The following is a 27,102-nucleotide window of genomic DNA, read 5'->3' on the forward strand; positions in this document are numbered from 1 at the left end:
CCCAGGGGCGGGGCCGGGCCGGGGGAGAACTCCATGGTAACACGGGAGTGGGCGGGGCTGCCCTCCCGGTACCCCGGCTTCTATGGCAACGCGGGAGTGGACGGTGCCGCTCTGCCGCTGTTCGGGGACTCTATGGCAACGCGGAAGTAAAAAGGTGGCGCTCTGCTGGTGCTTGGAAACTCTATGGCAACGCGGAAGTAAAAAGGCGCCGCTCTGCCGGCGGTTGGGAGTTCTATGGTGCCACGGAAGTAGGGCCGCCGCTCTGCCGGCGGCTGGGAGCTCTATGGTACCGCGGAAGTGAGTGGGGCTGGTCCTTGGCTCCGCGAAGGCCGAGGGGCCCCTGCTCACCGCCCCTCCCCCCGGGCCCGGTACCGTGAGGCTCGGCCCAGGACAGCGGCGCGGGGGTCACGGGGCGGCTCCGACGCTGACGCCCCGCTTCTCCCGCCGCTGCAGATGGCGTCGGCGGCCCCGCGGGAGACGCTGGTGCGGAGCCTGGCCCGGCTGCTGCAGGACAGCGGTGAGTGCGGCCGCCCTGCCCGGGGGCGGGGGTTCCCGGAGCCCCGCGGCGGGATTGCTGCTGCTCCGGCCGAGCAGTGCTCACGGGTTCCCCGCGGCCGACTTGATTCAAGCCCCAGGGAAGGTGCAGCTCTGCGCAAAGGCCTCGTGCTGCTGCGGGCGGGGCGTCCGGGCTGCTCCCCGAGCCGGCCCTGCCGCCGTCGCTGCGTCCACCCTCAAGGAGGGTAGTTGCTGGCTTAATTCTCCGGTATCCGGTGCCCCTCGGGTGTGGGCACGGCCTGAAGGGTGTTGCCAGTGTCCGATGTAACCTGGGAGCTGAGCAAAGAGACTGTTGTCCACCTGCGTAGTGCGGCGCACTTGGCACCGGTCACGTTTGTGTTTCTCTGAAGAGCTCCTCTGTCCCCCGTGACTGGGTGGGGAAAGGGACCAATGGGGCAGGAACTCCCTGGATGTTGTCCTAAAATGTAAAGGGGAGGGAAGCTCTTTGAGGGGGCTGCATCCCAGACAGGCTTTGACACCTGTTTTGGAGAGATGAGACAACTGACTTGACTGCCTCGGCACATTGTTCCCAGTTGCTTTGTTGTTTAACTGTATGGTAGCAGACTGGGTCTATGTTATAATGCCCCTGCTCCGCTCGTGGAATGAGCCTCGCAGCAGAGTTAATGTGTTCTCAGCCCTTGTTCTTGCACCTTGAAGCGTCACAATTACTTGGGTTGAGTGTTGCTTTATGACTTCAGTATCTAGCACATGTGCGTGCGCGCCCATGTGTGTATACAGGCAAGCAAGCTAATGCTGCGATGCCATATGCCACTCCATCAGCCAGATACTAGCCTGGTATTAGAGGATCTCTAAAGTGCCCTCGCGAGGCAGGGGGCCGTAAGGTTGGTTATGGATGGGACTGCAGTCACTGTGGGGAGGTAGGTAATGGTTGGATCTCGTTCACAGGAGACCTCGTTTTAGATGGCACGAGCACTTTGACCTTGTTCACCTCTACTCTTCAGCACCTGACTCATGTCTTTGAGCAGCATCTTGTGTCCCGGAACCAGAACCACGGCTTCGTTGCACTTCCCTCACACCCTGCTGACACATCTGCCATCCTCCAGGCCCAGTTCCTCTTTGACGTCTTGCAGAAGACGCTTTCCTTAAAGGTCTGTACCAAAAAGGGGGCCTTGTGGCTTCTTTTTTTTTTTTTTTCTTGAATGGGAGGAGTGGGAGTCTGGTGGCTCATAGGGTTGCTTGTTTGTATGGAGACTAGTGCCACCCTGGCATAGCCTCATCTGAGCATGATGGTGAGTCCTGTGTCATGTGTGTGTCACTCAGCTACTTGGCTCTTCCTTGCTGAGGGGCCAAGTGGACCTTCGGGGCATTGCTGTGGCTTCTGTTCTGTCATTAAAATGGTATTGTAGGAGGCTTTGCAAAGCTAAAACCAATACCTCGGAGTTTTCTGAATGCCAGTCCTTGGGGAAGACCTCAAGGTTAAATCCTAGAATGAGAGCCTTCCATCCCTGGCCCATGGGTGTGGGTGAGGCTGATTTTTGCATAAGCCTGAAAGGACTCAGCTTCCTATTGTCTGCCCACCTCCCTAGAGATTGCATCCACACCCCACTGGAGGAGCTGCTCCTGCTTCCTCAGGTGTGTGTGAGCCTGGCCACACAGTGGCTGCTGTAGGTGTCTTCCTGGAGGAGCTGTCAGACGCCCTGGAGCAGGGCACTGTAATTCTAGGCTGAAACAGACAGACAGGCTGGAGTGGAGGGGGAGCCAGGGGAGTTTCAAGCACCTTTGACACCAAACATACAAGGCTCCTGCTGGGGGGTGATAGCAGTGAGGGGATGAAAGGAGGCTGTGGAGGCATCTTGGACATGGGCCTTGTTAATTGTCGTGGAACAGCTGTAGCCCCAGAGGGAGGATGTTCACAGAGATGGGCATTGGGAGAGAGCACTAAGGGCTGCAGGTTGTGCTGCACTACAGCACTTTACCTCTTCTCCAAGATGCTCATAGGGGGAAAAGGGGTGGGAATGGGATGTTAATTAGCTTGGAAGTCTCTGCACCCTTGGAGGAAGGAAGGATCTGGTGGTAGTGAGCTCCTGAGATGGTAAATCTGTGGGATGCCCAGATTAGAGGGGCCGGGGCACTGTCAGGAGGGCAGGGAAATGAGTTGATCAGAAAATGTTCTGCAGTCTGTGCTGGTGTTGGAGCCATTTGTTATATCAGCAGGACCAAGTACTGGAAGGGCAGCACTCCTGTGACAGGGCAGTAACTGATCTGTTTTGTGAAACCAGCTAACAGACTCAGCGGTGGCGGCAGTCTCGGAGTCAAGGATGATGTCCATCAGGCTTGATGGGTCCTCAGGTGACTGAGGAGCCTGGTTCTGGATTTACGTTTGTGATGGGCTAGTTGGCAGTGACCTGGCCCAGGGGTTTTGAAAGCGCAAAAGATGATTGGAGGACTTGGGATTCCCTTTCCTTACCAATCAGGCCCCAGAGACTCGCCCTCCGTGTCCCCTGGTTGGCCCCTTGGGTCACCTGGAAGGGGATGAAAGGGGCAGCGCAGCTGACTCGGGGAGACCAGTGAAGAACCACAAAGAAGGAGCTTCAAAGAGCTGGGTCAGCGGGGCGGGAGCAGTTGCCCCAGAAGCACCTGAAGGCATGGGACCTGCAGGCAGCAGTGGGACCCTCAGCAGCGCGGTGTGCGGCTGGCAGGAGAGGCTCCCGCTGGGTTCCAGGATCCCCGAGGAGAGGTTGCAGCCAGCAGGAGAGGTTCCCCAGCTCCAGCAAGGATCTGAGCAGCGACCTGAGAGGTTCCCAGCTCTGCGTCCAGCTCCTCCAATCAGAGACCAGGCAACTGCTGGGGCTCCTGGAAGACATCACTAGTGCAGCTGACCCAGTGCTGGACTTCTTCATCGCTGGTAACCTGTTGACAGAGGTGGTTGCCGAGATATGGAGAGTGCTCTGCGTACTCCAGAGCCTCCCTGTCTACATAGATAGCGCAGGGGATAGTTAGCTGGCCTGGGGAGGGTTGGTGGAGAACCTTCTTCTTGGCGATATTCAAGAACAGGCCAAGTCTCGTATACAAAGCATTGAAGAGATCTAAGGTCGCTTGTACATCCTGTGCAGAGTGAGCAATCACATAGCAATCATCTGCAAGCTGAAGGTCGTGGATGTCTTTGAGTTTCATTTTTGTCCAGAAGTGTCCAAGATCGAAAAGCTTTCCATCCAGTTGATACTGGATACTGATGCCAGATGGTAGATAATTTCAGATGAGATGAATGATGATGGTCAGGTAGATGGTGAACAGGGTGGGTGGGGGCGATCATGCAACCCTGTTTGACCCTGATATGGGCATGGAAGACATCAGTTTCAGATCTTTCACTCAAGACAGTGGTGGTCATATCATGCAGGAGCCTCAGCATAGTGACAAACTTCAGTGGGCAGGCAAGGTGTTGAAAGATGGTCCACAGAGCTTCACAATTTAAGGAATCCAATGCCTTGGTCAGGTCAATGAAGACAAGGAACAGTTCTTGATTTTTTTTTTTTGATTCCGACATTTTTCTTAGATCTGCTTGGCAATGAAAACCATGTCTTCAGTGCCCCGGGATGGTCAGAAGCTGCACTGGGTTTCTGGAAAGATCTCCTTGGTGATGGGACAAAGGCGGTTCAGGAGGATGCGGGCCAGGATCTTGCCTGCAATGGATGGGAGGGAAATCCTCCTGTAGTTCACACAGTTAGATTTGTCCCCCTTTTTGTAGATTGTTGTGATGGTCATGTTCTTGAGATCCCTGGGACAGACTAGTTGAGATCCAATAGACGGACTAGTTTGCAGGTGATGGCACAAGTGAAAGGGCAGAGGGCTGGGTCAGCAGCAAGGCGAGGGGGACAGGCTTGGATTAACAGCATGGGATCAAGGGAAGTGCTTCAGGTCAGTGCCAGTCAAGTGTCTTGTTAGCATTTGCATTATGCAGCAGGGCCACAGCAGGGAGGCTTGCTGTATCTATTTGGACAGAAGCTGTTCTGCGACCAGCTCCTGTTGGGCTTTTGCAGTGGCAGCTGTGGTGGAGAGAGCTGTCAGGTTGAGGAGGCCAGAGCTGTGCCAGCCATCACCCACCACTGCTGCCAGATGCTCTTGCAGTGACCTGCAGCTGCCACCATGAGATCACATATGTCCGTGTGCTGCCAGGTCATGGCGTATGCTCTGGGGCCGCGGCAGCCAGCAGAATATGCACGAGCATCTCCACGCATCCTCCATTAGCAGAAGCCTCACTGTTCAGCAGAGAGGCAGTCACTGCCGGCAGAAGGAGCCCTGCAGTGCAGAGGAAATTTGGGCATGGGTGCAATGGAGTTCTGAGATCTGGTGTGCCAGTGCTCGCTGGGCCCTAACCCCAGAGGGTCCTGGCTGGAGGGTCCTGCCCCTCTGAGGGTCATGCTGACACCAGATCTGGAGTCTGGAAGGAATTTTTCCTCTTGTCGGATTGGTATAAATTTGAGAGGTGGAGGTGGTGGGGGTTGCCATCCTCTGTAGCAGGTGGCATGGCCTCTGCCTGGGATCTTTCAAGTGGTGTATTAACACCCCTGGCAGCAGCAGGCTGTTGGCTTCCATGGCCCCCCTGGTCTACCTGTGGCAGGGTCGGGTATGATGTCTGGTGTTGTCAGGTGACTCTGGTTATGCTAAGAGGTTGGATACTGTGTTTGTCTGGGCTCAAGGTCCCTTCCAGTCCCATGGCTCTGCGATTCTGTCGGTGAAGTTTTGCAGTGCGGATGAAGCTCTGGATGTCAGCTTCCTGCAGCACAGCAAACATCCTATGACTTTCCTTTGGTTGCACGTCACCAGGGCAGTGCCGTGGCTGTGTAAATGCAGTGTGAGCCCTGGCCTCTGGCCCCTGCTCCCAAGTCCTCAGTCTGGGATGACTAGCATGCTGCTGACATGAATGCAATACCTTGAATGGCTCAGTCTGCCTCACGTGGTTGTAGCTTGTGGCTTTCTTTGCCCTGTGCTGCACTGAGAGGTGCATGTACCACCTCCCACTGCTCAGCTGAGCAGATGCTGGCACTGCTGGGAGCTGTAGTGCAGGCTTGGGACCTAGTGCAGGGGCCATGTGTCTGGCATTGCTCTAGGGCAGCTGGATGGAAAGGCTGATCAAGAGGGTGAGGGGCAGTTAATCCAGCTGAATTCCCCCCTGTGCTGACACTGGTACAGTCATGTGGGGAGGACAAGGCCTTGGTCTCCAATACTGCATCCGGTTACCTGTGGTGGCTGGACTGGATTAGACTGGGTTTATCCATGAATAGTTTGGGCCGCCATTTGTAGCAGCCACAATGATGCCAGGGCTGTTCTTCCCTACCATGCCTGAGGCAGCAAGTCTGGAGGTGAGGCAAAAGCATCCCTCTGAGCACTGAAGCCAGAGGGAGGTTGGTGAGATACGGGGCTGAGAGGAGCAGGGTGGAGCTGCAGTGCCAGGGAGAGGCAGTGTCGGTGCTGCAGCTTGTGTTTCCTGAGGGTTGGAATGACTGTCCTGGTTTGCTTCCTCCAGCTCATTCACACCCCAGGCTCCGTGCCCCAGGCAGTGGTGAAGATCTTTCCCTTCAAGTCTCTCCGACGCCTGGAGGTGAGTGCACAGGGTGCCCTGTGTAGATCTCTGAGACAAGTCACCTGGTGGCTGGACAATATCCTGGCTGTTCAGAGTCTGGCTCCCACAGCACTGGGTGTAGAGTGAGGGGTGGGGGGCTGTCAGCTGCAGCTAGGAGGTGGGCAGCTCTAGCGTGGCCGTGTCTGGGCCTGGGCTGGACCAGCCAGTCTGCTGGCTGTGACAGTTTCTCGCTGCATTATGTCTCGGCATCGCTGCAGCTGAAGTCTGTCCCTCTGCACTGCCTCCGGGGGCTGCGATTTGTCTACTCCCAGCTGGAATCGTTAACTTGCTGCAAATGCATCAGCACCCTGGAGGTGAGTGGGGCTCTGGCCTTGGGCTTGGTGTGGGGGGGATTGATGGAACTGCCTTGTCTGTCAACCTTCTGTAAAGCTCTTTCCGTCCCTCTGCCCTGCCCAGGGAGCTGGCTCCGAGTGCAGCCGGGACAGGCAGCACTCGTAAGATGCTGATGCCTGCAGTCTTGTGGGTGGCGGGGGTATGTTTCCTTGCCCACCGTTGCAGGCACTTCAGTCTCTGGCCATTCAAGCAGCACTGCGATGAAGGCTTCTGCTGCCTTGCTGGGCCAAGGTTTCCTCACTCAGGTCTCTGCCTGAGCATGGCCTTCATGTGGCCTGGCCTGCAGCTGAAGTGTTTGGGCTGCAGCTGCCTACAAGTGACACCTTGCCCCTGGGTCTGTGGGGTCCCAGCCAGCTTCCTTCCCAGTGGTGGTTGCAAGACTAACCCTTGCCAGGAAGAAGAGCGAGGCATAGGCCCTGCTGCCATCCTGGGGCTCTGCTGTCAGGCAGTGTTGACCTTGCAGCAGTGCTGCAGTCACAACCCTAGTCTGAGCGGCTGGAGTGCGGATTGTGTGACTGGGACCGGGCGGGCTCTTGCAGAGGCTGATCTGAAACAGCTGCTAAATAGCTCCATTAATCAATTTGCACCTGCAGTCCAGTGCCTTCAGGTAAGGCCTCTGGAGAAGGATAGCTGCAGTCACCTGGGCCCATGCCCTGCCCTGAGATACTCTCTTGAAATATGCATGTAGGGTTCTGCTACTCCCAGAGGAGCTATGGGTGGCTAGCTGGTAGGTGTGGCTCTGAGAAGCAGCAGGGTAGCTTTGCATGGAGCCACCTGTTCTCTGGGACTGGTCTCTCTCCTTCTGACAGCTGGTCCTTGATCTCTCCTCATCCTTACCTCCTTAGGAGATCATCTCAGCATGTGGTGGGGATCTGAGCTCAGCCCTCCCCTGGCTGGAGTTGCAGTCGGTCAACTTCAGCTACAACTTCATCACCGCTCTGGACGACTCGCTGGTGAGCAGGCCCCTGTCCCTGGGTCTGGGATTGCACCGGGTGTGCAGGGGGACCCAACTAGGAGGGTGTGGGACGTGTGCATGCTGCTCAGCCTAGTGCTGCCAAATGAGGTGCAGTTTCTGTTCCACAGCAGAGACAGTTGCTTTCCATGGGGTCTGAATAGGTGTCACAACAGCCGTTGCCCTCTCTCCTTTAGCAATTACTGAACGCCCTGAAAGTGTTGGATTTGAGTCACAACAGAATTCAGGACTGCAAGCACTATCTAATGGTGAGTCTCAGCCTTTCCCAGCCCTGCATTGTGCCTTGGGGGTTTGCTTGGATTTGCACCTGCCGTGCTATTGTTGTTGCTGCCCCCACTGCCCTCCCCAAGCTCTTTCCGTTTTGTCTGCTCCTCCTGGCAGGGCAATAGGCTTCTTGCATGTTCTGGCAGGAGGAGGCAGGTGACGTGGGAGACCACATCATGGAGTGGCTGTTATTCCAGTTGTGGCTTGTGGCTGAGGGAAGGCGTTCCCAGCTCCTTTCCCCAGCACCACTGGACAAGAGACAAGACCAGCCTTAGTCAGTACTTCACATGTGTGCAGTGCTGCCCCAGGCACATCAGACAGGGTGTCGATGAACGGTCTCCCGTGCGTTGCTTTAACTTGTACCTTGAAATGGTGCTGCCTGGGGGTAGTGCCCTCACCCCCTCAAAACCAATGAAGCCAGTGTTACCTATGCACCCTCTCCTGTACCAGCAGCCGAGCTCTCCATGTGGCTGTGACCTTGCTACTGTAAGGGTATCTCTGCAGCGTAGGCAGACGTGAAGGGGTGGGGTGCAGGTGGTGGGATGCATCGTCACTTGTAACCCAACAGAGTGTTCTTCAGTTGGAAAGAAACTAGATTCTTTAGTTGTACGGGGGGGGCCTTGGGCTGAGTTACTTGGCTTAAGATCAAACCAAAAATGAGTAACTCTGTTGGAACATGCAGTATTTGCTATGTTGTCCATTATGTAAAGAATGCAACAAACTAACTAAAAAATAATCAAAAGATGTTGTTTTGTAGCTTCTGTAGTCATTAGAATTAAAATGTTAATTCAGTCTTGTCTCCAGATTCATAAAACAAGCTTTCTTGACAGAGTATGCAGTGCTTCACTGGAAGTTTATTTCCGTACCTGAATGAACGTTTACCAGAGTTCAGCATTTCCATGAATTCATGTTTTTAGCTAGAGCGGAAAAGTGGCAGGGCTGTGAAATAGGAGCTACTTTGAGAGAAGCAGGGAACAGACAGGTGGAAGACAGAAGAAAGTATGGTTGATTTAATGGAACATGAAGACCACTGAAAAGGAGGGGGGGGCATTAATATCTGTGGAAGAAGGGGTATGGAAGGAATTACAATGAGCCCTGAAGTCAGTTGACTCCAGGAATCAAACTGGGGGAGTGACTGCAGCATTCCCCCCCACCCCCATCCACCCCTGCCATGCAGGATGTGGAAGACCGCAAGCTGCTGTGTGTGGGTCATGGTGAGTTGATGCTGTGACCTGGCCCCACTGCCCTCTGTAGAAATGGGCCTGCCTAAAACAGTAGAGCCTGGGATTCAGTCTGCGTGAGATGTGGACTCCGAAATATTAATGACTAATGAGGGCAGCATCACTGAAGAGTCACTGGTAACCTGACTGCTCCTATAGAGCGAGGCTCTGAGCAGCTTTCCAGCAGGAGCAGCTGAGGCCAGCCATCTCGCTAGCTGTGGGTTTTGTTTATGAAGCGTGCACTGGGGCAGCCTGTGCTGCAGCCGCCTACAGTAGCGGGGAGACAGACTCTGACCTCTGTGTGGCTTTTCAGTCCCACTACATCAGTGCCAACGAGAACTTTGTAGTCAGTGCAGAGAGCTCCTAACCTTCACCCAGATGGGGCCATGCGGCTTTCTGGAAAAGCGCTCAGGCAGTGAGTGGAGCTGAGCTGGAGTACCGCTTGTCTTGGTCCCAGGGGGCACGTATCCAGAGAGTCGTGGACGGCTGCGTGGTTGTGAGGAAGGGTGGCACAACGTGCTGGATGGGGACGTGAAGCAGAGTGCAGCTCCTGCTCTGCCAGGCTCCCTTATGACCTGGGGCAGTCCCCCAGCCTCAGCCCACTGGGAAATCACAGGATTATAAGTTGAGCTGTCAGGACCCTCCCAAGGTCACAGCTAGTCCAACCCCCTGCTCCAGACAGGATTGTCCCTGACTAAACCACCCCAGCACGTGTCCAGCTGTCCAACCTGCCCTTGAAAATTCCCAGGGGTGGAGATTGCAGCGCTGCGCGTTTTCCTGCTTCACTGGAGTCTTAGGGGCAGAAATGTTCTTGGCCAGATGCTCTGCTGCCTCTCTTCCCCCTCTCTTGTCTTGAAAGCAGTTCAGCCCTTCTAAGCCCAAATCTGTTATTAAATTACTTCCTTTACCTTTTGCGCATTTGCTGCCTTGCTTTGTTTTGGACTTAACTGTGGTTTAAGACCCTGGGCCCCAAGTGTGTGCACTTGAATATGGGGGTGCGTGTGTAGCTGTGACACTGGGCACAGACCTGGCACAGGTTGCTGTGAAGTGCATGAGGAACCTCTGACAAAAGCTGCTGTAGGAGCCCCAGTGACTCGGGGAATGCTCCAGCATGGGGACCTGGCCACATGAAAGCCGGCAAGTAACCGTGTTGATTGTGGGACCTCTGTTTCTTTAAACCTCTCTTTCTTTAAACAGACCCTCACAGAGCTGGAGTACTTGAACCTGGCCTACAATTTCCTGTCCAAGGTGCCAAGCCTTGGGCTGTTCTGCCGGACCAAGCTGGTGACTCTGATCCTGCGCAGCAACGAGTTGGACAGTCTTCATGGTGAGCCCAGGAAAGGAAGGAACACGGTGCCGGCCCAGGCACAGGGAGAGCCTGAATCTGCTTCTTCCGCCCTTCCCATCCACAGGAGAGCTGGGACCCATCGCTGCCCAGATCTTGTTGGGCACCTGACCAGCATAGCCTGTAGGGAGGCAGAAGGAAGGGCTCTAACAATGACTTGCCGGGTTTGATCCTCTCTGGTCTCTGCAGGGGCGGAGCAACTGGTGAACCTGCGGCACCTGGACGTGGCCTACAACCTGTTGCTGGAACATGCCCTGTTGGCACCACTGTCCACGCTGCATGGCCTGAGAAGAGTGAGTGCGGGGCCTGCAGAGGGGGGTGCCTTGGTCTTGGGGGCAGAGTAGCCTTCCAGTAAGCGGGGGAGATCTGGGCTAAATTCAGACTCCAGTCTCTGAGGGGGGGAAGCTCTAGGGATGTTATGGAGGCTGTCAGGCATCCAGTTTTTCTCCAAGAGTCCTGCCCCCTATTCAAGTAAAGGTTCTTTTCCTGCAACCTGCCTGGCCCCCTCTCCCAGCTGCCTTGTCTGTCCCTGCCCAAGTCGAGTAGCCCTAGGCTGTGTCTGTGCTCTCCTGCAGTTCCCTGGGCGTGCACGGGTGTGTGTGACCAGGCCTAAGTCCCCTCTGGTGACACACGCATGGGTATGGACTCCCCACCGCTGCGTGCAGTCTGTGCCGTGTTTGCCCATGGCAGCGCCAAGGGCTGTGAACCAGTTGCACTGCACGTGAAAGCAAGCAAAGAGCTCCTCTTGTGGGCATCAGCAGGGAGCTGCCACTCTTGAGACTATGCCTGTGGAGTCGGGAATGAAAATGGGAGTTTTTCTGCGACTCCTGTCTACCACTGTCCACATTGGAGGGACAACAGGAAGCAGCAGTTCTGGGCTAGCCTCACTGCATCACCAGCTGGAAGCAGCAGCTCATCTGTAGCTCCTAGTGCCCTGGGGCAGGAACTGGGTGTGGGTTAGGACAGGCTTGGGGCAGTCTGCAATGCGGATGACTGATGGCACTCTCTCTCTCAGCTGCACTTGGAGGGAAACCCGTTGTGGTTCCACCAGAACCACCGGTCTGCAGCCATTGTCCACCTGTCTCCTAGGGCAGCTTCCTCCAACGTGAGTACTGAAGCCACATGCCTCCTGCGTGGGCTGTAGAGTCTTTCTGTCGGGGCCCAGGACAGCCAAGGAGAGAAGAACAGGTTGGGAACTGGAGTGCACTGGGCTGGCCTGTTTAGCAAGGGATGTGGGCTGGAGCCATGGGCATTGAACTCTGGTCTCCTGTTTCTAACACATTCCCTGAATAAGCAGGGGAACAGGACCACACAGTTGAGCCAGGAGTGGTGTCTGCTGATCCTTAAGTTCTGCTCCCGCCATGTTTGGAAGCAGGGTACTGTACCGAGCCTGGGCCCTAGCAATGGCATATGTGGGTCTTCCAGGAGGCTACACTGGAAGGATTCGGCCTGCAGCAGGCACTGCCTGCAGCCTGTTTTTTGCTGCCCCTGGCTTGGCTCTGTCCCTTTCAAAATGACCTGTGTGACTTCACAGCTTTCATGAGCTCACCTACACTTCTACTCCAAAGTCTCCTACCCAGTTGGGGTGGGGGGGGAATGCTGGCTCCTTGAAGAGCTAATTTTGCTTGGGAACAGTCCAACATTGTCTCTGCAAAACCTGACTTGTGATGAGACTTGAGGAACACTGTGTCTACTTTGCTGAGCAGAGAAGACTGAGGGGTGCCTGGGTCAGGCTAAGTCTATTTTATGTGGAGACAGATGGATGATAGCAATCTTTAGTCTGGCAGATGCAGGTCTAACCAGATCTGGTGGCTGGCAGGTGAAGCTAGATGCATCCTGGCTGGAAACCGCACAAGTGTGTGACACTGAAACTGGCCACAGGCTGCAGTAGAGTTTCCACCACTGGTGTTTGTAAATCCCTGTGGGGAGTCTCTTCCTCAGGGAGCTTGATTGAACTGCAGGAAGTGTTACAGCCAAGCAGGAGGGCAGACAGGATTATAGAACTGCCTTCCAGCTTTGGGCTATTAGCTGTGATGTCTGGGAATGACTGGTTCTAGGTGGCTTTGGCAGGGACCTGACAGTTGTGACTCGAGGGCAGGGATCTGTCTGATGTGGGTGTTGGTGTGGTCGGCATCCTGCCCTGCTGGGGAAAGCTGGTGTAGTGGGGCCAGCAGCTTGTGCATCCAGCCTGGTTGACGATGGGTTTCTGTAATTGCAGTTCCTTCTGGATGGAGAGCCACTGTCTGCCGCAGACCTAATGGTGAGTACGGGACCACATACTGCAGCTTTTTGGCTTCCAGACTTGAGGGGTGATGGGTAGCTCCGCTCCCAGGTGCCCTTTGTTCTGGAGTTTGCTCATCAGCTGCTTCATCTCCTAAAAGCAGCTTGTGCTGGTGCTGTCCTTCCTGGTGACTGGCAGTCCTTGGGGGCAGTCAGCACTGGGAAGGGTGCCCTGTCCAGGAGCAGCAGGAAGTGAGGAAATGCACAGCCAGATTCCCTGCCCGACCTGGGGGACCTTGTTCCTTCTCACAGCTGTATAACACAGACTCTGTTTTACAGCAAAGCAGATGTCAACCCCCCTGGAGACGGGTGAAGTCAAGGAAAGGAAGCAAAGCCATGCATTGATCTGTCCCACCTGACTGGCTGGGGTCTGTTCCTGCCTCCTGCCCTGGGGAAAAGAAAAGCTGGGGTGGGAAGGAGAGAGCCTCTGACTTAGCACACAAGAGCTGCCGTACTGTGGTCAGGGCAGGGGTCCCTCCAGCCCAAGCTTCTGCCCGACAGTGACAAGTAGCAGATGCTTTGGAAGAAGAGTGTAAGAAATACGTGAAGTGATGCATCCACTCAGGAGAAACTCTGCCAAGCCTAGGGTCAGGGAGGACTGGGTTAGAGAACTTATGGAGGGGCTGGACGTGTTCAGATCAGCAGGTCCTGATGCTCTCCACCCCAAGGTGTTGAGGGGATTGGCAGGGGTTATCACGGGGCCCCTGGCACGGCTTTATGAGCACTTGTGGTGCTCTGGCCAGGTGCTGGACGACTGGAAGAGGGTCAATGTGGTCCCCATCTTTAAAAAAGGAAAGAGGGAGGACCTGGGTAACTAGGCCTATTAGTCTTGCTTCACTCCTGGGGAAGCTCTTTGAGAAGTTTTATCAAGGAGGACATCTGTGATGGCCCAGCAGCAGGGATGATGCTCAAGGGCAACCAACATGGTTTCATTAGGGTCAGGTCCTGTCAGACCAACCTGGTGGCCTTCCACGATCAGGTCACAAAATACTTGGACGCAGGTGTTGGAGTGGACATAGTCTTTCTGGACTTCAGCAAGGCCTTTGACACAGTCTTCCACCCCATTCTCATAAGAAGCTAGGTGACTGGCATTGATGCCTATACAGTCAGATGGATTGCAAATTGGCTGAGGGGTCGTGCTCAGAGTAGTGGTGGATGAGTCTTTTTCCACCTGGAGGGAAGTGGGCAGTGGGGTCCCCCAGGGCTTGGTCCTTGGGCCCATACTGTTCAGTTTCTTTATTAGTGACTTGGACAACGGGGTGAAGAGCAGCCTGTTTTAAATTTGCAGATGACATCAAGATTTGGGGTGAGGTGGGCACGCTAGAAGGGAAGGACAGATTACAGCAGGACCTGGACAGGTTACAGTCATGAGCAAATGAAAATAGGATGGGATTCAATACTGACAAGTGCAGGGTGCTGCACTTTGGGCAGTAGGAACCAGCAGCACACCTATAGGCTGGGGAACTCTCTTCTCGAAAGCATAGTGGCAGAAAGAGATCTTGGAGTCATTATTGACTCCAAGGTGAACATGGGCCGACAATGCGATCACAGTAAGCAGGGCTAACTGCACCTTGTCCTGTATCCACAGACGCATCTCAAGCAGGTCCAAGGAGGCGATCCTCCCCCTCTATGCAGCACTGGTCAGGCTGCAGCTGGAGTACTGCATCCAGTTCTGGGTGCCGCACTTCAGGAGGGATGTGGACAGCATGGAGAGGGTCCAGAGGAGGCCACTCGCATGATCAGGGGACAGCAGGGCAGGCCCTACAAGGAGAGGCTACGGGACCTGAACCTGTTCAGCCTCCATAAGAGAAGGCTGAAGGGGGACCTGGTGACCATCTATAAACTTACTAGGGGGGACCAACAGGGTTTGGGAGAGACCTTGTTCCCCCAAGAGCCTCCCAGAGTAACAAGAAATAACAGCCGTAAGTTGCTAGAGAGTAGGTTCAGGCTGGACATCAGGAGGCACGACTTCACGGTCAGGGCGGCTAGGATCTGGAACCAACTTCCAAGGGACATGGTGCTGGCTCCTACCCTGGGGGGCTTTAAGAGGAGGCTCAATGTTTACCTGGCTGCAGTCATTTGAGCCCAGTTTTGTCTCCTGCCCAGGGCAGGGGGTCAGACTAAAAGATCTACAAGGTCCCTTGCAACCCTACATCTGTGAATCGCATCAAGCCCTTCCCAGTCACCACAGCTGGAGGTATGGGGATGTCAAGAGGCTGAGACTAGGTCTGTGCTCCTGATGGATGCATCCTCCATACATCTGTCAGGTCCAGTGGTTATCAACCTTTCTGGATTTGGGGCATCTCTCCTGAGACTAGAGGTCCCCCTTGGAGCGTGCCAGCTCCTGGCTTTCCCTTGTTTGTGGTAAAAAAAACAAACAAAAAAACTAGGTAATATAGCAGTCTCTGTTGCAAAGAACTTAGCAAGCCCAGAGCCGGTCACAATGTTTCTACCACTCTGGATCCCTACTGGCAACCTCTAGGTTTATCTTGAGAATCCTATCTGCACACCTGACAGTGCTGACATTTGCCTGGCACCCTGCAGCACCCTTGAAAGGGCCTCAAAGTACCCCAGGGTGCAGTGTCCCCCAGTTGAGAACCGCAGGCCTAATCCCTTTCCTGAGCCTAGTGGTTCTGGTGGCCCCATGTCCTGCGGTGGCAAGTTCCATGACTTAGTGGGGGGTTCCCTCTGTCCCCCCTGCCATGCTCAGCCTGCACCGTTCTCTTCTGTTGGCTCCAGCACCTCCCGAAGTCCAGACAGCTCTCAGCCCAGTCCTCGGCCTCGGAGAAGACCCTGCTGGACCACAGTGCCCGAGGCAGCTCTTGCACTGCAGACCTCAGTGACAGCCCATCCCCAGGGGAGATCCATGTGGCCAGGCTCCCTCGGAAGCGAAGCAAGGTGCTCTGTCTGCCAGGATGACTACTCCGGCTTCCTTTGACACGTGGGGGAAAGGGTCTGAGCCCAGACCAAGGATGGCTGTATCGGGCAATGCCCAGGGCTGGTGGCTTCCTCAGACATCCAGGGAGCTAAGTGCCCAAACCTGTACTGGGGATGGGGGTTTGGGTCTCTGTAGGAATAGGTTGGAGCGCTTTGGCCTCTGCAGGGCTGGGACGTTGTCCACTCGGATCTCTGTGTTTCCCGTCTCCCTGATGGCTCCTCCACTCAGCCGCCTCCAATCTCTTGCAGGGAAAGGGCCGAGTGCGAAGGGCAAGCATCTCGGAGCCCAGTGACACGGAGCATGAGTGCCCAGTGCTGCCCCTCTCCACTGGTGAGGCTCCCCTCACCCCCTGTTGTTGACCCAGCAGCAGGCATAAGGATTTGCCAATGGTGACTGACTCTGGTCTCTCGGAAATGTCTCTGTGCAGGCCTGGTCATGCAACACCAGAAGCAGCTGGAGCGCCTGGACAGCTTCCGGGACCGCTTCGGCACAGACTGGCTGCAGTACAAAAGGCACCTGGAGGAGTGCAGCCAAGGGGACCCTGTCGTCCCTCTCAGCCATTCTGCCAATGAAGAGGTTCCCGTCAGCCCGGCTGGCACGGACTCGTTGAGTGAGAGTACAGCCCAGGGGCCGGAGACACCCCTGGGGTCACTGAGGGATGCCTCGCTGCCCTTGGACAGTGCCGGACAGGCACTGGAGCTACCGCTGGAGCAGTCCCCAGGAGATCAGAAGGCGGAGCTGGAGGCAGATGAGCTCGTGCTGAGGGAGGAAGAGGAGGAGAAGCCAGAAGGTAACTGGGTGCTCTCTGGGGAAGCCCATCAGCTGCTCTGCGTATGGCTGTCCCTCGCCAGGCCCTGGGTTGCAGCTCAGCACAAGAGCTTAATGCTTCGTGCTCTCCACGCCTCATCCCCACCCCTGCTCTCCCCCATGGGGCATGGAGCTATGCCCCAAGGCTGTCCAGAAGCTCACCTGCCACCCTTTTGCCTGGCAGTTGACCTCTGCCAGCCAGTTTTAGTAAGCCAGATTGAAGGTGACGGGGACCCAGAGCCCGACTGGATCTTCCTGCGGGTCACGGCTCAGCATGTGATTGAGGTAGAGCTGAAGGCAGCCAGAGTCCTCCACAAGCTGGAGTTGAGGAGCCTGCAGAAGATGGAGACCTCCGAGATGAACTGGCAAAGAATGGTGAGTTGTCCCTCCACGTGGCAGCTGCTTGTTTTTGCTGGCACTCACCAGGGAGGAGCCTTGGAGAGAGTCCTGCAATCTGGCTCCCACAGTCCCAGCTTGTGTACTGCTGCGGGGCCTGCATGACAGACCTCCCAGCAGCACAATGAGCTCATGCAGTGCCCCCATGTGTGGCTGCCAGACTTCTGTCTGCTTGTGGGGCAGAAGCTGCTTTGCTGAGTGGTGGGGCTGCTCTGACCTCCTGCAGTTGGAGCTATATGGGCTCTGGCGGGGGGCTGTGTAGGTTCTTCCCTGACCCTGCTGTGACCCAGCATAGCACTGAGGTTAGCCCCTGCCCTACATGGTTTCTGCCAGCTTCCCCTGACAGTGGGTCCAACATAGCGAGAGAGTTTTCCCCTTAGCACATGGCCTCTGCCTTGGCCAACTAACAGCATTGTCTGCCAGCTACCACTTGCCTCGGGCTCCCATAGGACACAGGCCCTTCAGGACTGCCAAGCACTTGTCCTTTGACAACTAGTTCAATTTCTGACTGCACCCGATGGTCTCACTGGAGTCTCAAGAGTCTGCTCCGAACGTCCTCGCAGTGCATCAGTCTCACCTCCCGTGCTCTGGAAATGGAGGGCGGCGACTCACTGCTTCCAGCCAGGAGAGTGCCCAACCATTCTCCTTTGGCCCCCGCTCAAGCCCTGTGTAGCCCAGTCTCCAAAGGTCCCGGCTGTCTGAGTCAAGTGTACCAGAGCTCAGGGCATCAAACAGGCACTGGCTGGCATCTCCTGGCAGGGCCCTGTGACTCTCAGAGCCCATTCCACAGCCATGCTCTTCTCCTGGCAGGACCTGGAGCGCATGTTCCCTGTCCTTACGCTGCATTTCAACTATATCCGCAAGGACCGGCAGAGGCGCCGATACGTGGTGTTGGATGATGCGCCAGAGCAGTGTCTGCAGGTGCTGAGGGCAGAGGGGGCTGCACCTGTGCTGGGAGGGGTTGGAAGGGCCCCAGTGCCACATGGCTGCCCTGGCCATCTTGGTGCTCTCAAGTGCACTTATGTCTGTGCTGCCCTATGGGCTGCCCCTGACAGCCCAGGGGGCAGCACCAGCATCAGTCCTGCAGGTGCTGTGGAAGCTGGGGCAGGACATCGGGGATCTGTAGGAGGCAGGGCCCAAGTGCAGAGTGAGGGTGGGGTGGGGGACAGGACTCCTGGGTCAGTGGTGGTTGAGGGGAGGAGACCCTCAGGTAAAGGCTGGAGCGAGCTGTCCTCTGCCCCCTGGGTTCACGCAGGCCCTATGCCCCAGCCTGGTTCCCGCTCTCCTCCAGACAGGGATCCCTGCAACACACCAAGCTGAGCAGCTGGAGGGTGGGAGGCACTTCTTGCTTTGCCCCAGGTGCCTGGGGTGCAAGGCTGGGTGGGCCCTTGCTTGGAAGCAGTGTCTGAGCCTGGCTGAGCTGGGAGCACTGGGAGCACTGGCTGAGCCGGGGGCACCCGCTGACTCTGCTCTGTCTTCCCACACTGCTGCCTGCAGTGTGTCTTGGATGTGCTGTCCCCGGCCCTGGAGGAGAACCTGAGACAGCAGGGCCAGGAGAGAGGTTGCACAAAGCTCCAGTGCCTGAAGTGCCAGCAGGAGTTTGCTCAGCCTTCGGCCCCTCACCAGCAGGGCCCGTGTCCCATCGAGGGCAGAGACTACGAGGGCAGAGAGGCCCCAGCTCAGGTGGATCAAGGTACAGGGCCAAGCCTGGGACGAGCTTGCAAGGACCTGAACAGCTCTGGGCCTGGATGGTTCCTGGTGCCTGTGGGCTGTGTCCCTAGAGGAGGTGGCCCCCAGCCCTGTGCTAGATGGTGCTCATGCAGGAGAAGCTGCCAGGTGGAGCGAGGCAGGCTGCGGGCTTCTCCCAGCTGAGAGAATAAATAGCTCCCCTGGGTGTCATTAAACTAAACAGCTGTCTTGTTCCAGCAATGGAAGTGGGACCAGCCCAGCAATCCCTGTTTGGGGTGGGGGGTGAGCCTGGCCACAGCTGTCTGATTCCCAGCTAGACTCCTCCAGAGCCAGACAGGACGGGACTTGAGCCAGGGTCTCCATGCCCCAGAGGTGCGCTGGATATCGCGGCAGGCCTGGGAGGGGGTGCCCTCGGGCTCTTTGCTACCCCTTTGCAAGGGGAAGTCTGCAGCTGGCCCAGCCTGAGTTCTGACGGAGCCTCTCCTGCAGATGCTGCCGGGCTTGGTGAGCCAGTGGTCTGCCCCAACTGCTCTAGTGACCACGTGGTCCTCCTGCCTTTGGAGACGGTCTCCAGCACGCCTCTGCCCCCCCACTATGCCCCAGGCAAGGACAGCCTGAGCGAGGCTCTGTCAGGGCCTGGCCTGCAGGGAGGGTCCCAGCAGGAGGACTTGGAGCCGGCCAGGGTAGAGGTTGCCCAGGGCAAGGCGTTCTACATTGGCGTGGAGGACAGCTTGGAGATGGACACCAGCACCAGCAGCAAGACCCAGGAGCTCAGTGGGGACCAGGACAGTGCTGCGCACTCCAGCTCCCGCAGCTCAGAGGGGGACTTCAACCGGAGGGAGCATGGCATGAAGAGTCACTACTCCTCCCTCAGCCGGACAGACACCAATGGGGGGAGCCTGATGGGTAGCTACCGCTACGGCACCTCCCGGGCGCCCACCCCCTCCCAGCTGTCCCTGAACTCGGAGTCCGAGGAGACCTGGAACCTCAGTCCCCGTGAGTCTGGGAGCGGCAGGGGCCAGGGCTTGCGCTGGGGGGAGGAGGCTGCAGTCCACAGTGGTCTCTAGGGAGAGGGTGGCACTTCAGGAAGGATCATTGCAGAAGGGGCTTCCATGCCAGGCAGAGAACAGTGCCAGTAGTTCACAGCCATGGCCGGGGAGCGCAGGACTCAGAGCTGCTGCCAGTGCTTTGTGCCCTGCTTCTGAACCCCGGCACATTGTATGGCAGGGCCAGGGCTCTGCTGCTCTAGAGTGGGGGAATCCCAGGCATGTGAGTCTCTTCCCCTGGCACGAGATGTCAGCAGACACCCAAGGGACTCGCTGGCCCTGTGCGCAGTGGCCAGCAATCTGGGCTGGCATGGAGCATTCTCCGGTGGGGGGTGGCAGCACCTGCCCTCTGGTATGAGGGCAGCGCCCAGCAGCACAGGAGCTGCTGCAATGAGCTCCTGCAGTGGGTTACCGGCTGCCTCGATGCCTATCAGCAGCTACCCCGCATGGACTGAACAGCGAGCACTCTCCCCCGTGGGACCCCAGATTGTGAGCCCCGGCTTCCTACGCCATGTGCCAGAGCCCTTCTGCCATGGCTCTAAGATACCCAGAGCAGCTGGAGACCTAAAATCCAGCCCCGGACTTGCCCACAAACATGCCCTCTGCTAAAAAAAAAAAAAAAAATTAGCGCCCTTCGGTGCGGGAGCCCTCCTGGGCATTGCAGCCCCACATCCTGTGCATCTCTCCCTGTGCTCTGTTCAAGGCGAAGGGCAGTGGTGCTACCCTGTGAGTGACAGTTGCGCAGGTGGCTTGGGAGGGAGGAGGTCCCTGCAGCTGGCGCCCTCCCCCTTGGAGGCAGTCCCAGAGTGGGTGCTGTGGCAGGAGGTCCCCAGGGTCTACTGCGGGAGTGGGTGAGAGGGGCCTCCCCGCTGCCCCAGCACTGCTCCATTCTGTTCCAGGCCCTCGGCCACCTTGGGACAGCCCTGACCCATCCCCACTGACCCACCCTCTGCCTCTGCAGCGATGACAGGCATGCTGAGCCCGCAGGACCTGCACAGTGTGGACCACCGCCTCAGACTCTACCTGGACATGGACATCTTTGAGGAAAACGTGGAAGAGTTCCAGTGCTTCCTCAAGGTGATGCAATCCCCGCCGTCCTGCTGTCTGCCCTGTAGGCTCCCGTCTGGTCTGCGGGTGTGGGAGGGGTGTGCAGATCTTCCCGAGGGGCTGGCGAAGAGCTGGGGCCAGGGGGCTGGGATGTGGGTGTGACCTGCTGTTTGCCGCTCTGTCCAGGTGGCCATAGTGAAGTTTGGCCGGCCTGGGGAGTTCCCTGCACTTGTGGTGGCCTCGGATCTCAGGATTCATGTGCTGGAAGTTACAGGGGAGATCAGGTGAGGCTGTGGCAGTAGGTGGGAATCCTGGGAGTCTCCCTGCTGTCTTTGAGTCTGCTTAAGGCCCTGCCCGTGCTACAGAGGCTCCTGTGGGAGTCTGGGGTGTGGGGGGAGAATGGTGGAGGAGGGAAGAGACCGCAGCGGTGAGGGACTGTTGGTGTCTAGGGGCCAGCCCTCAGACTGGCTGACAAAAAGCGACTGCCACGCCCTTTCTGACCTCTGCTACCTGGAGATGGGGCTGGGCCGCCAGAGCCTGCACATGGAGTTTGAGAGCCCAAAGGCATCCTACAACCTCCTGATCCGAAACCAGCACCGCTGCGACCAGTTCCTGCAGTGTCTGACATGTAAGAGCTTTGGGGCAGAGGGGAGCTGGGGAATGGAGCAGGGCGGAGGGGAATGGGGCACAGCCTAGGTGCTCCAGGCAGGAGGTCTGCCCTCCTGGCAAAAGGCTGCTGCAGGGCAAGGGTGGGGACCCCATTCTCTGCCAGACTGAGAGTGAGGCAGCAGGTTCTCTGTGGCCCTCTGCTACTGCCAGAGGCCAGAGCACTGGTTCACTCTGCCTCTCTGCTCCTCTAGACCTCATGCAAGAGCTGCCAGCCAAGAGCAGGAGCCGAGTGACGGAGATCCCCATGGTCCAGATGAACCCGCAGCATTGGCTGTGGTGAGAGCTGCCTGGGGGGGGCACCTGGCCTGGCTCTGGTGAACTGCAGCATGCTCAAACCATGGCAGCCAGGCTCTGCTCTCTGCTGCCATGAGCACGGCACCATTGATGTGCCTGCTTCACATTCCAGGCCTGCTGTGAGCTCCCTACATGCTCCCCAGGCTGCAGTCGGGGAAAGGGGCCCCAGAAGGTGGATTCCCTCACTGCACTGGCAGGCTTCTGCCAGCAGCTGCTGTGCGGAGCAGCCAGTGCATGCAGGCTCCCACCTCACCACTAGGGAGGTGCAGCTGCTGGTGGGAGTGCTCCAGCTGTGAGGAGGCCTGGGCCAAAGCAGTCTCTGGTCAGGTCTGGAGCTGGCATGGCTCTGGGACAGGGAAGGGCCCATGGCCAAGCAGTGTGGGGCCTGGGCTTCCTCAGCTCTGCAGAACTGACTGAGACCAGGGTAGAGAGCACAGCACGAGGCAGGAGACGGCAGCTGGAGCTGACGGGGCAGGCACAAGGCTGGAGGGAGCCCTGAACAGGGAGGCTTTGAGTCTCCAGTGGGAGGACACCAGTGGACCAAGGCATGTGTGTATGCACGGGGGAGCGTGGAGCTGGGGAGTGCAGCTGCCATGTCCAGCAGGGGCTGAGAGGGATGAGCTGGGAACGATCAGGACGTGATGTAGAGGCAGTGAGCAAGTGGTGCCAGCTTCCCTGCCTGATGAGCCCCCATCTCTTCCAGGCCCTTTTTGGACTGCAAGGCCCTGGACTCAGCAGCTGCAGACAGCACAGCCCCGGGCTTCTTCTACCTGCTGGCCTACCTGATCCAAGGTACAGAGCTCTGCAGGGGCGCAGCCAGCCAGATCTTGGGTGGGTAGCAGCACTTCATCACTCTCCTGGACCTGCTGCAGCCCCCTCAGGAGAGGCCCATGGTCAGGGGCTCTGTTCTCAGGGTGCTGCTTAGTTCGCTTGGACCATGGTGCTTATGACACTGAGGTTGCAAGTTTGATTCTCCAGTTGGACTAGATGATCTCTTGGGGTCCCTTCCAGCCTTACTTCTCTACCATGACTACTTACAAGGCTTTGGTAAGCTGGGGAGGAGAAGAGCCCCAGGTGGGTGTGAAGCAGAAGACCAGGCCCTGACAAAGATGTGGGAGCTGGTTCTGTCCCAAGCCCAAGGTGACTGGACCAGTGCTTGTGGGACCTCAGCGGGGAGTGAGAGTACCAGGTTGTGACTGGCCTCTCCAAGACTGTCCTGTCCACCCCAGCCCAGCCCTGCCCTGGGGCAGAATCTGCGTCTTCAGCCCGTCCCTGGCCCATGTTTGTCTCAGCTGCTCTGAAACTTCCCGTGGAGGTGGATGCATAGCAGCCTGCCAGGGCTGAAGCACTAGCACAGCCCCCTGACTGCTGGGGAAAGCTTTGCCATCCCTCTCCCTCTGCAGATCAGGCTTCCTCCAGCTGTGGAGAGCCAGCAGCCGCTGTCTTTTCTCCAAACACTGGGAGACTTGCATTCCTTGTGGGCTGTTTTCTAGACATGGCAAAGCTACTCAGGCTCAGCCCAATACTCTGTTTGCGCGCAGGAAGGAATTTTCCCTCCTGGTCAGATTGATACGGACTGGTGGGGTTTGCCTTCCTCTGCAGCAAGGCATGGCTTCTGCCTGGGGTGTCAAGAGCATAAACAACCAACCTTCTGGAATAAAACATCCACACCTGAGGACAGGAGGGTGATCCAGGCGGATCTGGACAGACTCATGAAATGGGTGAACGAGAACCTGATGGTGTTCAACACCGAAAAATACAAGGTTCTCCACCTTGGGAGGAAAAACCTGCACCATGCACATAGGCTTGGTAGTGCTATTCTAGTTAGCACTACAGATGAAAGGGACTTGGGAGTCATGGTTGACCACAAGTGCGATGCTGCGGCTAGTAAAGCGAGCAAAACGCTGGCTTGCATCCATAGATGCTTCTCAAGCAGATCCCAGGACGTCATTCTCCTGTTGTACTCGGCCTTGGTGAGGCTGCAGCTGGAGTGCTGCGTCCAGTTTTGGGCTCCACAATTCAAAAAGGATGTGGAGAAGCTTGAGAGAGTCCAGAGAAGAGCTACGCGCATGATCAGAGGCCAGGAAAACAGACCTTATGACAACAGGCTGAGAGCCATGAGGCTCTTCAGCCTGGAAAAGCACAGGCTCAGGGGTGATCTGATGGCCACCTACAAGTTTATCAGGGTGACCACCAGGATCTGGGGGAAAACATCTGGTCACCAGTGCGCCTCAAGGGATGACAAGATCGAATGGTCACAAACTCCAGTGTGACCGTTTCAGGCTGGACGTAAGAACTTCTTCCCTGTCTGAGCCCCCAAGGTTTGGAACAGCCCGCCATCAAAGGTGGTTCACGCGCCCACTTTGAACGCCTTTAAAACGCATTTGGATATTTATCTTGCTGGGATCCTATGATCCCAGCTTACTTCCTGCCCCTGGGCAGAGGACTGGACTCGATGATCCTCCGGGGTCCCTTCCAGCCCAAATGTCTATGAAATCTTTTATAGAAGCTGGACATTGTCCGCTGTAGTTCCCCTGCCTTCCCTGTGGGAAGTCCAGGTGTGATGTCAGGGGTGGCGGTCATCTTGCACAGAGCTGAGATGATGGATTGTACAGGATGGGTCGGACAGGGCTGATCTTGCCTTGGGCAAGGGTTGGACTAGACGTGATCTCTGCAGGTCACCTCCAGCCCCATGGCTCAAGGATCATCTGAGACATCCAGTGCCCTGAGCCTCACTTCGGGCTGTGTTTTTTCTGAAATGTTTTATTGGTATTGCTGTCCTCTGCACTTGCTCCCGTGTAACTGCCCTGAAGGACTCGAGCTGAGGCCTTGCCTGAGCAGAGCACAGTAATTGCTGTCCCTGCCGCTTGCCAGTGGTGCTCCCAGTTTCCCTGTTTGGCAGCAGCCTCCTGTGCAGTGGGTGTCTGATCTCTGTGACCCCCGTTCTCATATGTGGCACTACAGCCAAGCCAGCTGCTCCCTCTTTTATGCCTTGGGTTCTTCCTTCCCATGTGTCATCCTCCATCGCCTTGTTGCCTTTTGGGTTATATGCCCCATTTTCCAAGGCCCGGTCAGAATGTGCAGCGCTTGCAGCCCCTTCCAGTTGCTCCCAGTTTGATTGGCAAGGAAGTTCCATGAGCCAAGGCTGTAGCCAGACAAGTTCCAGGTGGAGCAGAGCGCTGCTTTGAGATGGCAAGGATTGAGTGACCACGAGTGATAGATTGTCTGTGTGTTGGACTCTCCAAGTAGACAGAAGCCTCTTGGAAAGTCTGTGACCAAATCCAAGGTGTTGGCTTTGTGCACAGTGCCAGTGAGCTCTCTCCTAGGATGGAGCAGGGTGGAGGCGTCCGAGCCCTGCCCCTTGCGTTCTAGGGCAGGTGGGAAGAAATGTCACACCCCACCCCTCCATATGGGAAGTGGGGCTAGGTCCTGTGAACATCCAGGTGCTGGGGGGCCCTTCTTAGGAGTGCAGCAGCTGGCACGGGGCCCACTGCAGGGCTGGGGAGTGGTGGAAGTGGTGTGTGATGACTCTGGGTCCCTGCATGGCCAGCACCTGGTCTGTCTCGGTGACACCCCTCCTCCTTCCTCCTCCTCATCCTCGCCAGGTGCCTCTGCCTTCCCGGTGACATTGCTGAGTACGTGCAGCACCCTCATTCTGCTGGAGGAGAGTCACCAGTGGCAGCAGGGCCAGCCCCCGTCAGGGGGAGCAGATGGGGTGATGGAGCCGGAGCTGGAAAGCAGCGTTCAGGTGAAGGAGAAGCAGCCCCTCAGCAGCATCAGCAGCATCATCACCTACCGCTTTTCCCCCTGCAACATCAAACTGATGCTTTACGACGAGGTAAGCAGGGGGCTCCCCTTCCCCAGGGCTCCCCTTCCCCACCCCCATCCAGGCTCAGGTTGCTGCCCCAGGGTCTTGGGCTGAAAGCAGATGTTGCATTGTTTACACACACCACTTGGAGGGCAATTCTAATTAGCCCTGTTGTCCCCCAGGAAAAAACGCGATCTCAGCACTTCCAAGGCGCCTGCTTTACATTATGTGCATTGTGCAATTCAGCGGTTAATTGTGCAATAAATTTAGATTGGTCACATGTGCAAAATAATTACCACACCATAAAATTGAGGATTGAGCTGTAAAAAGAGCCAGCCGGCTAGAGCTAGTGCTTGATGTATGTAACGGCTCCATGGCTGGTTTCTGTCCAGTTTTCGTCTGAACATGTGGCAGGGCCTGGAGGGACCTGAAGTGGGACCAGGGGCTTGTCAGTCTATGGGATCCCAGGGGAAAAAGCCTTGTCCTGGGCAAAATTCAATGTCCTAAGGGTGCCCTGTTTCAGCGCAGTCCTCCTGCCATCGGGGCTCCATCCTGTAGCCTTGTGCCGCTGTGGGATGCTCTGTTAAGGGCACCCTCAGGGGCAAGCATTCCCCCAGCCAGTGGCTCAATCTCATGGGCCCTTCTGTAGCTGTTCTGAGTAGAGCAGCAGCCAGTTTCAGCCCCTCCTTGGAGTAAGGTGCGGAATCAGCCAAGCAGGAATAAGCTTGAGCCTGCACTTACCTGTTCTTCTCCTTCACCTCTCACTCCCTGGTTGTGAGAATCACTGCTCTGAGCCACTGTCTTGGGCATATCCATGTCCCCAGGCTCATCCTAGGCCTCTCTGGTGCACAGGCTGGGAGTGTGGGCCCTGGCACTGGGCCCCATGTGGCTCAGGGTGAGAGGAGATGGTTTGCATGGAGTTGTGGATGTCACCAGTTGATGCCTGCTCCCCCAGCTGACTAGCGGGGTGGACAGACCTCCTCCACCTGTGAGACCTGGTGTAATGGGTTTCACAGCAGCCGTGGAACTGAACTGTCCTGACCACCCTCTTCCACTCCCTCACCCTCCAGGTGCTGAAGGTGGAGAGCACGTGGCACCTCCGCACAGAGTGCCCCGAGCTGCTGGCCAAGCTGGTGGAGTGGATCCGTGGCCCCTGGGAGGAGCTGTTCTCTATCAGGCTGCAGCAGGTGGTGCACGAGGCGCTGGAGTGAGCGTGTTGGGCATGTGGTGGCTCAGTGACCCCTACCAAGGGCTGCTGTTCTGCACCCCTGCTTCTAGTGGGTGGTGGCGCCTGTGCCTTCCCCCCCATGGGCAGCACCAGCTTCCTCCAGTCCCATCTACTCTGGGCCTGTGGACATAGCCCCACGGGGGCAGCACTGAACTGCAGCCTGGCGGCTTCTCAGCCCTGCTTGAGGGCAGCCGTGACCACCCCGGTCACTTCCTACCTGCCCGATGGGGGCAGAGCCAGTGGGAACTGGGAAGATAGGGCCAGGAAGCATGTGGTGGGGCCAGGCAGTGGCAGGGTCTGGTGCTCTCCAGGCTGGGCCCCTGCTGCCCATTCAGTGGGCACAGCACTGTCGTCTTCTCCCTGCTGATGAAACCCCTGGTAGCTTCATGCTTTGCTCCTCGGCTCCCAATGAGCCCAGCTGTGCACAGGGCTCTGGCTCGCTGCTTGTGGGGCCATGTCCCCTGTCCTGGCCAGGCCCTGTGCTCAGGGTCTCCCACAGCCTATGTCGGGGAGGGTGAGGGTCTGCTGGGCAGGACAAGAGCTGTTTATTTTAAATGTGAGTTTTATGGTTTTCTATTGTAATAAAAGCTTCTATTTATCGAGCTGTC

General features: G+C 57.0%; 1 protein-coding gene across 2 annotated transcripts; it reads left to right on the forward strand.

The window, feature by feature from the left end:
* The first annotated feature begins 118 nt into the window (after window positions 1–118).
* Window positions 119–27,102, forward strand: STK11IP (serine/threonine kinase 11 interacting protein). 2 transcript variants are annotated; one of them, XM_019554184.1, is made up of 25 exons: window positions 123–297; window positions 454–517; window positions 1,462–1,664; window positions 6,041–6,115; window positions 6,355–6,450; window positions 7,336–7,443; window positions 7,640–7,711; window positions 10,145–10,274; window positions 10,482–10,585; window positions 11,308–11,397; window positions 12,511–12,552; window positions 15,312–15,470; window positions 15,759–15,840; window positions 15,938–16,300; window positions 16,502–16,692; window positions 17,524–17,634; window positions 18,211–18,406; window positions 18,892–19,398; window positions 20,410–20,525; window positions 20,682–20,779; window positions 20,945–21,123; window positions 21,356–21,440; window positions 22,162–22,250; window positions 25,064–25,296; window positions 26,337–27,102. In XM_019554184.1, exons 2-25 carry the CDS (start codon window positions 454–456, stop codon window positions 26,475–26,477), a joined length of 3,534 nt encoding a protein of 1,177 aa, XP_019409729.1. In that variant the 5' UTR covers window positions 123–297; the 3' UTR covers window positions 26,478–27,102. The 2 variants fall into 2 exon arrangements, with proteins under 2 accessions (XP_019409730.1, XP_019409729.1); XM_019554185.1 differs by lacking the exons at window positions 6,041–6,115; window positions 6,355–6,450; window positions 7,336–7,443; window positions 7,640–7,711 and having other exon boundaries at window positions 119–297.

The sequence above is a fragment of the Crocodylus porosus genome, unplaced genomic scaffold (assembly GCF_001723895.1).
Source record: "Crocodylus porosus isolate Cpor-Errol unplaced genomic scaffold, CroPor_comp1, whole genome shotgun sequence".
Classification (NCBI taxonomy): Eukaryota; Metazoa; Chordata; order Crocodylia; family Crocodylidae; genus Crocodylus; species Crocodylus porosus.

Bases quoted from the DNA above. Each gene is read 5' to 3' on its own strand.
- STK11IP (XM_019554184.1), top strand. From the start codon at position 454: ATGGCGTCGGCGGCCCCGCGGGAGACGCTGGTGCGGAGCCTGGCCCGG. The intron at 11,398-12,510 runs GTGAGTACTGAA...CTGTAATTGCAG, and splicing joins CTAGGGCAGCTTCCTCCAAC to TTCCTTCTGGATGGAGAGCC. The intron at 20,526-20,681 runs GTGATGCAATCC...CGCTCTGTCCAG, and splicing joins AGTTCCAGTGCTTCCTCAAG to GTGGCCATAGTGAAGTTTGG.